This window comes from Pleurodeles waltl, chromosome 6 (genome assembly GCF_031143425.1).
Source record: "Pleurodeles waltl isolate 20211129_DDA chromosome 6, aPleWal1.hap1.20221129, whole genome shotgun sequence".
Taxonomy (NCBI): Eukaryota; Metazoa; Chordata; class Amphibia; order Caudata; family Salamandridae; genus Pleurodeles; species Pleurodeles waltl.
The window spans coordinates 342,590,734-342,607,054 of NC_090445.1; the positions used below are offsets into that span (position 1 = coordinate 342,590,734).

Genomic DNA, 16,321 nt, shown 5'->3' on the forward strand with positions numbered 1-16,321 from the left:
CCCAGCAAGGACTTGCCATGGGCAATGTTAAATGTTATTTATTGGCCTTTTCAGACTTTTTTGCTTTTACTGGAGCAGCCGTCCTTATTTAACTCATCTGTTACTATGTGTTTTCCTAAAGGTCTGGTTTACATGTTTCCATGTTTCACATGTGATGCTGCAGTAGCCGGACCTTAATTTGGTTCTGACTTTTCTTATGTGTGCCCCATTTTAGCCAGTGCACAACTGTCCTTTGTGTCTACGGACTCTCAAAACAGTTTCTTATAGCAATAATTGCTACTTGTCACTTGAGTGAGCTACAAGCCGTGTCTGCTCATCAATCCTACACAACTATTTTCCCCAGAAAAACTGATGTTGCTAACTAGGGCAGCATGCTTGCCAAAGGTTGTGACGCGTTTTAATGTAGGAAACTCCATTATCATTTTGATGTCCTTTCCTCCACCTCACCCGACAAAACAGGAGGAAAAGCTCCATCCCTTGGACCCCAGAAGCGCTTTGAGCTTCCCCATTGATCATATCAGCTCGTTGTGGGGGGTTTCGAGGCTAAGAAGGGTAAGACAGTGCAGAAAAGTTCCATATTTAAATTGATAGTTATCTGTATTAAGATCTACTGCGCACTGGCCAAGAAACAGCCCACGAAAGGTCTGCAGGCCCATTTGACCAGAGCTAAGGCTGCTACCACTACATTGGCAAGGGAAGTGCCTGTTCTGGACATCTACAAGGCTATGAATCGCGTCAATCTACATGTTAACGGAGCAGTACTACCTTGATAGCAACGTCCGGCGGGAGGGGCACTTTGCAGGACCTTTTCTTCAGTGCCATTCAACAGACCCAAAGGCTTTGGAGGTAGCGTGCTGGTATATATTCACAGGGTGAAGAAACTGCGGATATAAGTATCCTAAGAACAAGTTACTTACCTTCAATAATATTCTTTTTAATGGACACTGCATATTCCTCACCACCCTCAGATGTCCTTGTAACTTGTTTTTTAATTATCAGTTTGATGCATAGCTGGCCTCCCAGAACTGTGTCTAATGCCCAAACAATCTTGAAGACCCCATTAGTTGGAAAACATTTTTTGAAATTGACCAAACAGAAGTAATTATTTATGTGTGTTGAGAATCCAGTCACTATTGAGTGGTGGGGTTTTTGGGTCTTCCGGTTTATTTAGTACGACTCGCTTCTCAGTGTCCTACTTGCTGTGAATATACTGGTTGAGTAGCCCTCTAAACTCCTCTGAGGAGAGGATATCCAATTTCTTCTCAGACTTAAGGTCGAATCCTGGTGCAAGATACACAGAGGTGGTCTGGACCAACTTTATATTAAAGAGGCCATGGCAACACTTTTATGTTGATGTGTGCTTTTCAGCACCTTCAGATTTCGAGAATCCCTAGGAGACCGAGTTAGCATGTGGGTGTGTTGTCCATGGCTCCTGCATAGTGATATGGGTCTTGTTCTACAATACTGGAAGAGAGTTTTCAGAGAAAATGTGTCACCTTGGGCCTGAGCACAGTATGCCTTACTGTTACTTTTGGAACGTGGTTAGCGTAATGCTATGCAGGCATCTCTAGGCCAAGCTCCTTGATACAGCCTATTATGGGCTGTGTGGGCACATTGACACTATTCTGTTTGTTGAGTATTGATTGCACAACAAGATGTTCCCTAGTATGTGTGCTGCCTGAGAAAGCTACATTGCTGGTGCACAGATCCCCTTCCTTTCATGTACTGAAGTAAAAGATTTTCCAGGGGTGTGAAAAGAAGTGGTAGGCTTCTTCCTTACAGTGCAGTCACTGAACCGCAAGTCTTTTTCAAATTAATGTTAACTTGGTATGTTTGTGTGTGTATGTGATGGTATTGTGAGTCGGAAGTGACATCTTCAAAGGGGAAGACGGGCTTAAATCAGTGTCCCTTGTAAGAACTGCATTCTTTAACTCAGGAAACACTAATACAGAAGAATCCCAAGTGAAGGAAATGAAAAGTGCAGGCCTTCAGCCTAGGAGCAGTACACCACAAGCACTGTCCTTCTGAACTAAGAGAAGAGGCTCAGGGGGAATATGAGCAAGTGAGTGAGTGGGTGCGGGCGTGGGCATGTCCCACATGTAGTAACATGTGGAGGATTGACAACATAGGTGTATATAGATTAATGTACACCCTTCTCAAGTGCCCTTCAATAATGGTTGAGGGGTTACTATTTCTACATGCTTTCATATGATTTAAAACTGCCACAGAAGGAGTTATTTTCCAGCCTACAGTCATTAATATAAAGATGGCCTGAAATGAAAATGCCCACATAAAAATATTCAGTAGCCATTACCAAGCCAAAAAAACATGCAATTCTCTGAACAATGCCACTGCTGTAGAACCAATATTGTAGGCAAATGATTCTCCTTCGGTGAAAACGTTTCATGCTTTTGCTGAGTCTTTCTGTGAAACGTTTCTCCTCTACACTGATCAATGGTTGGAAGATTTTATTCCCTTGTTGACGTGATGTTCGCTTCAGTTTAAATAAACAATTGTGCTTGGCTAGAAATGAGTGCAATTTTCTAGATAGGGCATTGAATAGTTGTTATTTTAAATTCTGATTATGGATGTAAGATGCAGAGCACTCCTCACTGTTCCCAGTTCATTTGTTCACCAGTATTGACATCCATTCTTTTCTCAGGCTGGAAAAGTTGCAGGTCTTGATTGACACCTACACGCCAGAGAAGTTGGAGGTCCATAGAATTATACGGTAAGGTCTGTGTGTGAAGGTTATTGTTTAAGCTTCCCATTTGTGCCTATTCCTTTCCTGCATTATGGCTTGGTGTGTTCCCCTGGGCTAGCAGTCGAGGAATGATCCTGCTTGTACAATTCTCACCTTGTACATGTGAATGTATCTAAGCATGGACCAGCATACTTGTGCATGCCTGTCTCATTTGCCCTTGAGTTTCAGGTCTTGCTCACGCTGCATGATCCTATTTGTTTGCTATCACTGGTGTCCGAACCGTACTCATGGGACATCCATTGACATTTGTAGGTACTCTAGCGCTTGAAGTAAAAAGAGACAAGAACATAGACTAGGTTGGTCCAGCTATACTCTGATTAAACATTCGGACGCTCTACTAACATGAAGCCCACAAAGCATTGACATCAAAGAGCAAAGAAAATCTTCAACTGGACATTGCCACTCGGTGTTACGAAAATATTCAACTCTTGGTTCGAGTGTAAGACGTATATTGTTTATTTTCTTATGAGAATGGCTTTGAATTGAGGATGGGATAGGAGTTAAAGAATATGGGAAACACCCCATGCCCCAGGTGCAGCACCCTTTATTGCAGAAAGGGCCTTCAGAGCCTTTGCAACCTTTGTTTGCTCAGGGACCATGACAACTTAGTGTTGCACATTTTAGAGCTTAAAGGACTGTTCCAATGTGGTATCAGCTGCTCTGTGCCAGTTATGGCTTCGGCGGTGCAGAAGGTTTCTACCATGACTTGAAAACCTTCGCGAACGAATAAGAAAAAGAAAAGTGTCAGAATGTTTGAAGCTTTATACCTTAAATTAGATAGATGAATCATATATCACCCTTTCCCCATCAGTAGTATAGAAAAAAGACTTGTTGAGTGGTGCATTACACTAACAATTGTCCAAAAAAGCCAGCAAGGCAAAGGCGTGACTTCAACCTAGAAGGACCCACTACTAAACTAAAGTAAAGCCCTTTTGATTGCCAGCCTCGAAACAGTTAGATATTTCAGTTCAATTGGACTGCAAAAACTATAATAAAAAAATAAAAAAACTTTGGACAATGAACGACCCCAAGGGGAAACACGCGCTCCTTCTGAAAAGAAACCCCCTTCTCCTGAAGACAATTTGAAGTCAATAGTCTATTTTGTGTTTACTTTAAAACCTCAAAAACTATTGGCCTCAACCCAGAAGCCAATTTTGCAGAGGATAACATTGTGAGTTCCAGAAATTTTTCATTCAAGTATTTGAAAACTGGACTTGGCCAAAGGTTTAGAGCATCTTCCACGTTAACCCTGAAATAAAGCATATTTCAGCTTGCCAGCATTCTCTTACCGCAAAGTAGAAACTGCTTCTAAAAATGAGCTGTTTAAGAGACGTTCTTGCAGGAACATAAAGTATTTTCTATCACAAGTAGAAGAAGGCTTTAAATGATGTTTCCACTATACCAAGGGCTCGCTCACGACCTAGTGGCAACGAAGATTCATAGGGAACAAACACATTTCGAAAACCAATCGGCCACAGTTTATTGCCCAGTTCTTGACACAACGGAGGCTTATATATTTCGCCAGTTTCATTGGCATGACCCACACAGCAGGAGTATTGGGAATAGGTTGATTGCAGATAATATTTCCATTTGAATCCCCCTATGAAGAGCAGTTGGGTTCCTACCCCAAGAGGCATCCCCATCAGATGCCACTTCAGCATGTAATGCAGTTATTCAGAGGATGTCAGACCCTCAACGAGGGGTAATGGAAACTGGTGAGAAATCAAAGATTTTCTTCAGTGTGACGGTGATAATAAATGACTGAATACTTGCCATATTGAAGAATTCAGGGAAGCAGGGAAGTAACATTGTGTAACACTTACTGAAGACAAGGCTGGGTGTGCTCCTAATTGAATGCTAATATATAGCAGTTCGTCCGGAACCTTTTCAATTGGATTCCATGTGGAATCAGATCTATGTTGGTCATACAGACTGCAAGCAGATAATACATCTAAAGAGAAGTAAGCATTTGTAGTAACGGGAAGAATTGTGGTCTTTGGGGAAGGCTTGATTTGGTGTACAGCGGACACTAAGGTCTGCAGAGCTGCTGTGACTGGTTTTAATGGGAAGAAACACAGTGGAGTTGATGCAACACCTACCTTAAGGCCACCATAGAAGGCTAAATAAACTGTGTGGCAGGGCTAGTCTAAAGCTAATGCCAGCACCAGAACATTCTTGGAATTAGATGTTGCTCCTAGCCATCAGGTCATAGTGAGCCTACTTCTGAATCCATCTAACATTCCAGCAGTGCAAGCATCATATTTGGCAAAGTGTTTGCTGTTTGCCCGTGTGACTGAGTTTTGCCTTTCAATTTTTATTTATGCAACTGTTTTTAGAGGCTGGATTGAAAGACAATAATAGATCACCTTGCACATGAAAGGATGCTGTAATTTGTAGACATGAAGATGGTGTCCTCTTTACCGGACACCATTCTTGAATGATAAAGAAGGGAGCTTTCCTAATGGGCTTGATGCCATTGTGTACTGCACTAAATCCTAACACAAGGCTTCATATGAGACTGCTCCACAAGTGACTAGCAATACCATGTTCTCAGGTGACTGGTCCTGAAAGGATCTAGTGATGATAATGCCAAGATGCAGGACAGATTAAAGTTTGAAACCCCCATAGTCTTGTGGTGAAGGGCTGAGCCTTGGCAAACCTTCAGCTACAGGTGACCATTAGGACAGATGCATTGCAGGCAGTATTTTGCTCTCACGTGAATAAGTTAATGGTAGAGGGTATGTGGACTTCTAAAGGAACACACTTAGGAACTCATTCTGACCCTGGCGGACGGCGGAGGCCGTCCGCCAGGGTACCGCCGCTGAATGACCGCACCGCGGTCAAAAGACCGTGGCGGCCATTCAGACATTTCCTCTGGGCCGGCGGGCGCTCTCCAAAAGAGCGCCCGCCGGCCCAGAGGAAATGCCCCTGCAACGAGGACGCCGGCTCAGAATTGAGCCGGCGTAGTTGCAGGGGTGCGACGGGTGCAGTTGCACCCGTGGCGTATTTCAGTGTCTGCTTAGCAGACACTGAAATACTTTTCAGGGCCCTCTTACGGGGGCCCCTGCCGTGCCCATGCCATTGGCATGGGCACGGCAGGGGCCCCCAGGGGCCCCGCGGCACCCCCTACCGCCATCCTGTTCCTGGCGGGCGAACCGCCAGGAACAGGATGGCGGTAGGGGGTGTCAGAATCCCCCATGGCGGCGCAGCAAGCTGCACCGCCATGGGGGATTCTAAGGGCAGCGGTAAACCGGCGGGAGACCGCCGGTTTGCCTCTTCTGACCGCGGCCGAACCGCCGCGGTCAGAATGCCCTGCGGGGCCGGCGGTGCTCCCGCCGACCCTGGCCCCGGCGTCAGAATGACCCCCTTAGTCATTTATTTGTTTGAATTGAAATAATTGGCCTTGGCACTAGCAGCACTCAAGGATCACCATAACAACAAGATTTTAATGAGAACAGGCAGCATACTATGTATGGAGTAGTTCTCTAAAATGGAAAGAAGGGGCACGTTCACATCAGTTGTCCAGAATGGCACAATATATGGCTTTGGGCACAGAGAGAGGCGCATGCATCTCCTGCCAGAGCATAGTTGTAAAGAATGAGCCAGCAAACAGTCCGAGCAGAGATCACCAACAGTCTCAAGACTGACAGTTGAATCTCACAATTTTACAAACTTCCTTTCAAGAATAGGACACACTAGACTAAGAAAAATGCACAAGTTCCTAAACTTTGCCTCTTGCTATCAAGATGTAGGGTAATGTACCTGCTGTAGATTAGTCTGGGATATCGGAGAATGCATTTTACTCAATGCCAGCTCTTCAGTATACAGTGAGCGAAATGCACAAGGCACCAACCAGTAAAGGTAGTCCGTTTAACTTCCACAGGCACATCAGCCACGCTTTTGCCATCTGGTAGAAATGTCTGTACAAACATCTCTGTCAGCAGTGATGGAGGGTATCGTGCTCTATTCCTCAGTCGCTGAACTTCATGATAATAGAGCTCCAGTCAATTTGGTTATATAAATGTACAGTCAGAATGCATAACAGTCCTCAAGGAGGTGCACTGGGCAATGATTTGTGCTTGTTATTCTGAAAAAGTGAGAATGTTTTACTTCACACTGCATTAGAAGCCATACTAACATTTCAAATGCAGTGGTTCGACACATGAAGCTTTTTTTTAGCGCTCAAGCTGATGCAGCTTATTTGTCCAATAGGGAAACTATGTCCATATTTGATTTGCATGTAACAAAGTAATATATGGAATATTTAAATAGTCTGATCCAACATTTCCAGCATGGTATTTAAATATCCTCACAGAACTAATAGGGTTCCTCATTTGAACCCATACGCCAGTGGTTCCCATACTTCTTCGACCCGCGGCTCCCTTGACCTATGGGCAGTTGGCCGTGGCTCGCCGTTACGTTACTTTTTTTGGCAGGTGAGAGGATGTAAGCCCGGCATCGGGGGTACTTCCATTTTCCTCCCTGAAATTAATTGCTGTGAAGGTATTATAATCGTAGTTGTGATCTACTTTGTCACTGAACTGATGCTGTAATAAAGCACTTTATCAGCAACAAATACTAATTTTACTCCTTTTTACTCCAGGCCTTGAAGCCTTAAACCACACGTTCCTGCCATGAAAGCATCTTCTTCAGTGGCAGCAGCTTGCATCATATTCTGCATGTCACAGAACGAAATAGAATACATATCTCTGACAATCCTTAGCAACAAATATGACACAACCACTAAGCAGCCAATTTAAACATTTATTTTCTTGGGAATTCTGGCATTAATATCAGCAATCTGAAAAGGGCAGTGTTGGCTACATTTGCAGAAGGACCTTCAATAGAAAAGTCTGTTGCATATGGCATCCGAATGCCATATATAGCTGAGCTATAACTGAAATGCAATGGGAGTAACTTCCTATTCAAACTATCTCAGTGCCAGTGCACTAAGAAGGTGATATACCCTCAGACATGAACCTGATGCTGAGGAAGCCAACCTTCCTCCAGCAGAAGGCAGGTCACTGGTTTCCTTAAAGGAAAAGAAGGGCAGCGCAAACCTCTGAGCACCCTTTAAGATGGCTATCCAAACCCTGCGCTCATCATTGCATTTCTCACACATGCAAAACTGTAGCAGTTGAGGCACCCATCTCTCTCTTTGCTGAAATGCAGGTTAGAGCAGGAACCGCTGCTGCAGGTGGGAGGGGCTCAGTAGGAGTAAGAATAGGAGTATTCAGAGTAAGAAGGAGGAAGTAGAGTTAAGAGTAGGAATATTTAGCAGAGTAACAGACAGCGAATAGCTGCAAGAGTAAGAAGGAATATTATTTGGAGTAAGCAGAAGCTTTGTTGCTAGTAAAGTGATGAAAGTAAAAATGACAGAATAAGATAAAGATGATAAGAGAACAAATCCTTTCATTTACTTCTAACAAAGAATCTGTGCTAATAAAGCTGGATGTGCTTTCCGTTTTATGCACAGATCACATTGAAGTAAGGGACTTTAATTAAGCACTATTGCAGCTTGCTTCAGTTGGTTAAATATCACATGCACGCAGCTGAAATAGGTAATATTTACACGTTTTAAGGTGATCAGACACTGCTGATATGCACTACCTGGCATTTATAAGCACTTTATTGCTGTTTCACTGGCTCACTAAGGTACAATGTCTATCTGTACAATAGTGTACGGCTCTACCTGTCTCTGTAACATACCTTGTATGGAAGAAGAGTGCAGTGGAAGGTGGGCTGTGGTGCATTAGCAGGCATCCAGCCAAGGTCTGACTGCAGTCGCTAGGCTGAGTATCCTATGATCTTCGTCTTATAGACAAATGTTAGCTGTGTAATAAACTGCCTATCTGTAGGGCCCTGCTGACAAGAAAATCAAAGTGCACAAGACAATAAAGGTACCTACATACAGACAATGCATCTGTACTGCATACATTTTTCAAAAGTGTTTGTCTTAGGGTGGCTTATTCTGAGTAAAGTGTCTGTGACCTATCCTTGAAGGGACAGAGTTAGTTGTCTGTGACAGCAGGTCTTCCATGAAGGCCTGAGTATGCATTATTTGCTGAGCAGAAGAATTGCCCTTTACAGTGCTTTACTGCATATTTCTTTACCGTTTATTTTATTTTTGGAGCTTGTGTATTAAATTAATGTTATTCACATTCACCCTTAATGACCTTTATAAGCAGTCTTCCTTGTCTCCTTACCTAGGTCGAGGTTATAAGAATTAGCATGTATATTTTAATTATACTGCACAAAAGGTTTTGTTAAATTGCATGAAGGGATTTCTAAAATTCACTCCAGCAACACTTCTGAACTGTTTAGCTCAGGGTCAGGACCTGTTAAATAACTCTGAGTTGAGAGATGGTTTTATGTTTCAGTGTCATCCATTAACACTGCAGTTAGCAGGAGGCCAGGGCAAGTAGTGACAGCAGATATTTATAGCTATTCCTCCTTTCGTTCTCAAACTGTGTGCTTGGTGCATGGCGCCCCTGGCTAGTTTAGATGGCGCACCTGGGTGCCACAGCACACAGATTGGGAACCACTGCCATACGCTGTTGTGGTGTAAGCAGGACAGTACTGGAAATAAGTTTTTCTGAAGGATATTCTAACTGCAGATTCCTCACCTTTTGAATTTTCCCCAGGTGTCAATCAATCATAATACTTGTAAAGTGCAACTACTCACCCGCTAGGGTCTCAAGGCGCTGAGAGGGGGTGGGGGTGAGGGGGCAGTAAGTGAGAGGTCGTCGATGAACGGCGGGGATCAGGTGAAGAGCCAAGTTTTGAGATCCTTTCTGAATTGCGATAGAGTGGGAGATCTTCTGAGGTGGATGGGAAGGGAGTTCCAGGTCTTGGTGGCGTGGTGGGAGAAGGATCTTCCTCCTGCTGTGGCCTTCCGGACGTGTGGGACGGCAGCGAGTGCGAAGTCAGCAGAGCAGAGCTGTCTGGTGGGTGTGTAGAAGTGGAGTCTTTGGTTGAGGTATTCTGGTCAGGTGTTATGGAGGGCTTTGTAGGTATGCGTAAGAAGCTTGAATGTGATTCTCTTGTCTATTGGGAGCCAGTGCAGGTCTCTCAGTAGAGCGGAGGTGTGGTTGTGTTTCGGGGTGTTCATGATGATCTCGATGCGTTGCAGTGTTTTCTGTACCTTGGTGGTGGTTCCAGCGTAGTGCGTTGCCGTAGTCCAGGTGGCTGCTGAAAAGGGCCTGGGTGACTGTTCTTTTGGATTCGATTGGGATCCATTTGAAGATCTTACGGAGCATGCGCACGGTGTTGATGCAGGTGGAGGAGACTGCTCTGACTTGACGGTGTAGTGCTTTCCTCTTATTTAGTTTCTAAGCACTAACATAACACAACAGAAATGCACTTCTGAGGTCAAAGAAGACTTTTATTGTTATTTTATTCTTCCCCAACCACAATGTTTATGAATGAATGACGAATTAGTAGCTTTCAAGTCCGCGTTAATCAAACAAAATATATCAGTTTGCAATATACACAGCAGGTTATATTTATAAGATATTGAATGCAAAGCAAAACAAATACTTCACCGTGTAGGAACTATTTACAGCTACATCTTTCTAAGGTCTGCAAGCTGAGACCCCTGTCAGCCGCGAGAAAGAGTGTCATCTACCCACACGGGATGCTGGCAACTGGCGCCAAGCTCCAGCACGAGGTCCGGCAGATTCGAATCTGACTCTCTGCAGCCTGTTACATTCGTTACAAAGGTGTGCCCCCTCCTCTCAGACCTGGGAAACTGAGCAAGCCCTTTAGAGACTGGCCAGGTCTCCAAGACTACTCCTGTTCCCAAGCTCAAGGGAAGAGAAACAACGCCCATGTACTCTCTCTTATCAGGTCTAGTCTACTGTGAGAGCAAAACATCTTGGTTCATCTGGTGCAAAAACACAGCTTGGAAAAATACAGCAATGTCTAACTCCACGTTAAAGGCAATGGTCAGCTAACCTAAATATCAAATGCAATGTCATGTTAAAGGCAATAGGCAGCTAACCTAAATATCAAATGCAATGTCTAGTGTCATGTCAAAGCCAATAGGCATCTAAGCTGAATACAAAATGCAATATCTTATATCATGTCAAAGCCCATAGGCAGCTGAGCTGAATATAAAATGCAATGTATAATATCATGTCAAAGCCAATAGGCAGCTGAGCTGAATACAAAGTGTAATATATGATATCATGTCAAAGCCAATAGGCAGCGGAGCTGAATACAAAATGTAATATATGATATCATGTCAAAGCCAATAGGCAGAATATCTAATAGCATGTCAAAGTCAATAGGCAGCTAAACTGAATACATCATGTCAAAGTCAATAGGCATGCAATGTCAAAGCCAATAGGCGGCTAGACTGGATACAGCATATCAAAGCCAATAGGCAGAATACAGAATGTAATGGCTAATGCAATGTCAAAGCCCATAGGCGGCTCAACTGAATACAGAAAGCAATGGCTAATGCCATGTCAAAGCCAATAGGCATAATACAGAATGTAATGACTAATGCAATGTCAAAGCCCATAGGCGGCTAAACTGAACAAAACATACCATGTGCTACTGGTGAACATTGAGCAACTAATATGTGCAGTGGTGAAACACAAAGTCATTGGTCAAAACAAAACTTTATCAAATGGCAGGACAGACGGTTCATTGAGAGTGCTGAGTTAAGGATGAAGCCGAGGTTGCGGGCGTGGTCGGTGGGAGGGCGGAGCGCTTCCGAGGGCAGTGGGCCACCAGGAGATGTCCCAGGCGGAGGGGTTGTTGCCGATGAAGAGGACTTTTTTTCGGTATTAAGCTTGAGGCAGCTCTCCTTCATCCAGGCGGCGACTGTCCTCATTCTGTTGTGGAAGTTGGTTTTGGCTGTGTGCGAGTCGTTGGCTAGGGAAATGATTAGCTGAGTGTCTTCAGCGTATGAGATGATGTTGAGTGCATGGTGTCTGGCGATGGTGGCTAGGGGGGCAATGTAGAGGTTGAAGAAAGTGGGGCTCAGAACGCAGAACGCCGCAGATGATCTTGGTGGCCTCTGAGTAGAAGGGGGGAGTCGGACTCCTTGGGTTCTGTCGGAGAGGAAGGAGGTGATCCATTCTAGTGCTTTGTCTCGGATGCCAACGTCGCGGAGGTGAGTCTGTAGCGTACGGTGGGAGATGGTGTCGAAGGCGGCAAACAAGTCGAGGAGGATGAGAGCCGTGGTCTCACCCCTGTCTAGGAGGATGTGATTGTCATCTGTGGCGGCGAGGAGGGCAGTCTCGGTGCTGTGATTGCTCCGGAAGTCTGACTGTGAGGGGTCTAGGATGTTGTTGAGTTTGATGTGTCTGGTAAGTTGTCTGTTGACAGCCTTTTCGATGACCTTAGCTTGGAAGGGGAGCAGAGAGAGGGACCAGAAGTTCTTTAGGTCGTCTGGGTCTACAGTGGGTTTCTTCAGTAATGGCTTGATTTCAGCGTGTTTCCAGATTTCTGGGAAGGTGGCGGTTTCGAACAAGCGGTTGATGAGGTGCTGGAGCTGGGGTGCGATGGTGCTGCTTGCTTTGTTGAAGATGTGGTTGGGCAGGGATCGGAGGGAGAGCCATAGTGGATGGAGTTCATGATATTGAGGGTTGCTTGGTCGGAAATGTTGGCCCAGCAGAGTAGGTGGTGGGGGTTTGGAGGAGCTTCGGTGGTGGATATGCCGGTGCTTGGCATGGGAAGGTTCTGAGTCGGGAAGCTGTTGTAGATGTCTGTTATGTTGCGGTGGAAGTAGGTAGAGAGGTTATTGCAGAGTTCTTTTGAGGGGAGGATATCCATGGAGTTCGCTCTGGGGTTGGTCAGTTCGTTGATGATCCCGAAGAGTTCCTTGCTGTTATGTGCGTTGTTGTTGATGCATTCCTGGAAGGTGTTTCTCTCTGTGGTCCTGATGAGGTGGTGGTGTGTGTTTATGACTTTTTTGAAGGCTTCGTGGTTGGTGGGGTCTAGTCGGTGCGCCATTTTCTTTTGAGGTGTCTGCAGATTTGTTTGGACTCCTTGATGGCGGGGGGAACAGGTGTCAGGCTGGATCTGGAAAATCTTCAGTAGTACCCCTGCATGCTGATAGTTGAAGTCGGGCGTGTCCGCACTGATGTTGTTCCGCTCTGGAAGTGACATGAGGAGCCGCATGCAGGCACCACCAATGCACTCTGGTATCAGTTCCTTTCTTTTCGCGCCACCTAAAGTGGATCCTGAGCTACCCCTTGTCTCAGCACGAGGCTAATTTTCAAAAAAAGTAGACTTACTAAATACTGATGTGCAAGGGAAAATGTCACACACTAAAACAACAAGGTTCATGCCTTGTAGGGACTGGTACAAGCATTTGTCTGACAGATCTCCACCAGATCTGTCTTTAATGCTTGGGGTAGGACCTCGACTCTAAAGCTTGTAGTAATTGCGCCTTGATGAATCCGAAGATCATCTCAGACTTTGAGGCAAAGCTGTATATTGCTAGATGACAGAAGACTCCATGCCACGACAGGTTGCAGGGAAGATATTTTTCCCTCTCCCGAATCTATTTGGGACAGATCGTTGGTGTCAAATTCCTCGGGTTGGTCCAAAAAAGAATCACAAGGAGCCCTAGTGGGACGCAGCTCCTTCCTGATACTCTCAAACTCCTGAGCAGGCGCTAAAGCTTAAATGTGCCTCCCTGACATACCCTGAACTTGATATCGTTAGAAGTCAATTCAGGCTCTCGCCACGAGGCATCCTGAGTTACCAGATCCTTCGGCACCACTGCAGCAAATCCACTAGTTCATCTAAGCTATGCTGTCTCTTCAGCATACTGCCAGCTCCCTCTGGTGCATCCATGCCTCATGGTATCAGTTTGGTGCTGCAACCCATATCAGATCCTGGAGCATCAATGCAAACACCAGCAAATTTTGAAGCACAACCAATAGTGCTTTCCAACTTTAAGCTGACTCCACTTCAACTTAGACTGAGGTTGCGCCCTAATCCCACTGAACCATAGCCTTTCAACAACCAATCAGAGACTGACACTGCTTTTGTCTCAAGGAAGGACCCAGATCATCCACAATCTTTTTGGCACAGATTTTGATAATGACTGATATGATGAAGGGAATGACTTTGCTCATCTGTACACTGAATACAACTGGTATGATGAGCTACAAGATGCCAGTGAGCTGGATACGTCTCCAGACACTGGGCTGATCTGTCTTCCTTGGACAGCTACAAAGGAAAGTGCCTCCTTTGCAGTTGTGATGTAAAGGTCGGGTGAGGTTCTCGACCTCTAGTTGTCTACTGTAGAAGTAAAAAAAAAAACATTCTCACCAATGTTCTCTAACCCAGACAAACTACTCCCAAGCCCCTGTTGCCTTTCGGTGAGGCCCTCATGAACACTCTTCTTGTGACAAGGCAAAGCCATGCTCCAGACCACTGATAAATACATAGAGACGGGTCACCACTCTGCCTCGGTGATCCAGCGAGCCCACCCCCTCTCCTTGCTTAAGGTGGCAGCAGTGCAGCAAAATTTGCAGTAGTTAGATAGAACAGCAGATTGCCTTGGTCAGACAATTGGCACTTGTGTGACACTCTGGAGACATGCCTGGATGAGATCTACGGGCTTCTTCAGGCATGTCCCATCTTCCCTGATGGACATGCCGTTCGATTTCTTTTGCTTCTTTGGCGAGAAGCTAGACTCAGCAGAGCCATAGCATGCCCCTTGGGTCTGCCTGCTCCAATTAGTCTGTAGGACTTTCAATAACTCCAGCAGACTCGCATGCAGCCAGCCCAGCTGGCCCTACGCTCCTTCCGCAGACCATGTGGACAACTGGGTCAGCAAGCAGCCAGCATGTGTACAGGTGCCCTGTAGTGGGAGGATCCTGCATTTTCTCCCAGTGTGGCAAACAATCACTTCATACAAGTGGATGCTACAAATTGTCAGGATTATGCTTTCCTATTTATTTCCAACCCAACCCACCTTCCACCACTACCCTTAGTTCGATAAACAGAGGACCATCTGTCCATCATACAGCAAGAGATTCAGGCCCTTGTGGCCAAAGGAGTGTGAGAAAGTAGCCTCTTTCTAGCCTTGTTACCCCCACTTTTGGCCTGTTTGTGAGTGTATGTCAGGGTGTTTTCACTGTCTCACTGGGATCCTGCTAGCCAGGGCCCAGTGCTCATAGTGAAAACCCTATGTTTTCAGTATGTTTGTAATGTGTCACTGGGACCCTGCTAGTCAGGACCCCAGTGCTCATAAGTTTGTGGCCTATGTGTATGTGTTCCCTGTGTGGTGCCTAACTGTCTCACTGAGGCTCTGCTAACCAGAACCTCAGTGGTTATGCTTTCTCATTTCTTTCAAATTGTCACTAACAGGCTAGTGACCAATTTTACCAATTTACATTGGCTTACTGGAACGCCCTTATAATTCCCTAGTATATGGTACTGAGGTACCCAGGGTATTGGGGTTCCAGGAGATCCCTATGGGCTGCAGCATTTCTTTTGCCACCCATAGGGAGCTCTGACAATTCTTACACAGGCCTGCCACTGCAGCCTGAGTGAAATAACGTCCACGTTATTTCACAGCCATTTTACACTGCACTTAAGTAACTTATAAGTCACCTATATGTATAACCTTTACCTGGTAAAGGTTAGGTGCAAAGTTACTTAGTGTGAGGGCACCCTGGCACTAGCCAAGGTGCCCCCACATTGTTCAGGGCCAATTCCCCGGACTTTGTGAGTGCGGGGACACCATTACACGCGTGCACCACATATAGGTCACTACCTATATGTTGCTTCACAATGGTAACTCCGAATATGGCCATGTAACATGTCTATGATCATGGAATTGCCCCCTCTATGCCATCCTGGCATAGTTGGCACAATCCCATGATCCCAGTGGTCTGTAGCACAGACCCTGGTACTGCCAAACTACCTTTCCCGGGGTTTCACTGCAGCTGCTGCTGCTGCCAACCCCTCAGACAGGCTTCTGCCCTCCTGGGGTCCAGCCAGGCCTGGCCCAGGATGGCAGAACAAAGGACTTCCTCTGAGAGAGGGTGTTACACCCTCTCCCTTTGGAAAATGGTGTGAAGGCAGGGGAGGAGTAGCCTCCCCCAGCCTCTGGAAATGCTTTCATGGGCACACATGGTGCCCATTTCTGCATAAGCCAGTCTACACCGGTTCAGGGACCCCTTAGCCCTGCTCTGGCGCGAAACTGGACAAAGGAAAGGGGAGTGACCACTCCCCTGACCTGCACCTCCCCTGGGAGGTGTCCAGAGCTCCTCCAGTGTGCTCCAGACCTCTGCCATCTTGGAAACAGAGGTGCTGCTGGCACACTGGACTGCTCTGAGTGGCCAGTGCCATCAGGTGACGTCAGAGACTCCTTCTGATAGGCTCCTTCAGGTGTTGCTAGCCTATCCTCTCTCCTAGGTAGCCAAACCCTCTTTTCTGGCTATTTAGGGTCTCTGTCTCTTGGGATTCCTTAGATAACGAATGCAAGAGCTCATCCGAGTTCCTCTGCATCTCTCTCTTCACCTTCTGCCAAGGAATAGACTGATGACCGCGCTGGAAGCCTGCAAAACTGCAACATAGTAG

At 45.8% G+C, this 16,321-nt stretch overlaps 1 protein-coding gene across 1 annotated transcript in view; it reads left to right on the forward strand.

Moving 5' to 3' along the window:
- LOC138301557 (HAUS augmin-like complex subunit 4) overlaps window positions 1-16,321 on the forward strand; it is a 147,079-nt gene that overhangs the window by 110,495 nt on the left and 20,263 nt on the right. The window contains exon 6 of the mRNA XM_069242076.1: window positions 2,663-2,731. Coding sequence (XP_069098177.1) covers window positions 2,663-2,731 — 69 coding nt within the window. The remainder of the gene's footprint in view (window positions 1-2,662; window positions 2,732-16,321) is intronic.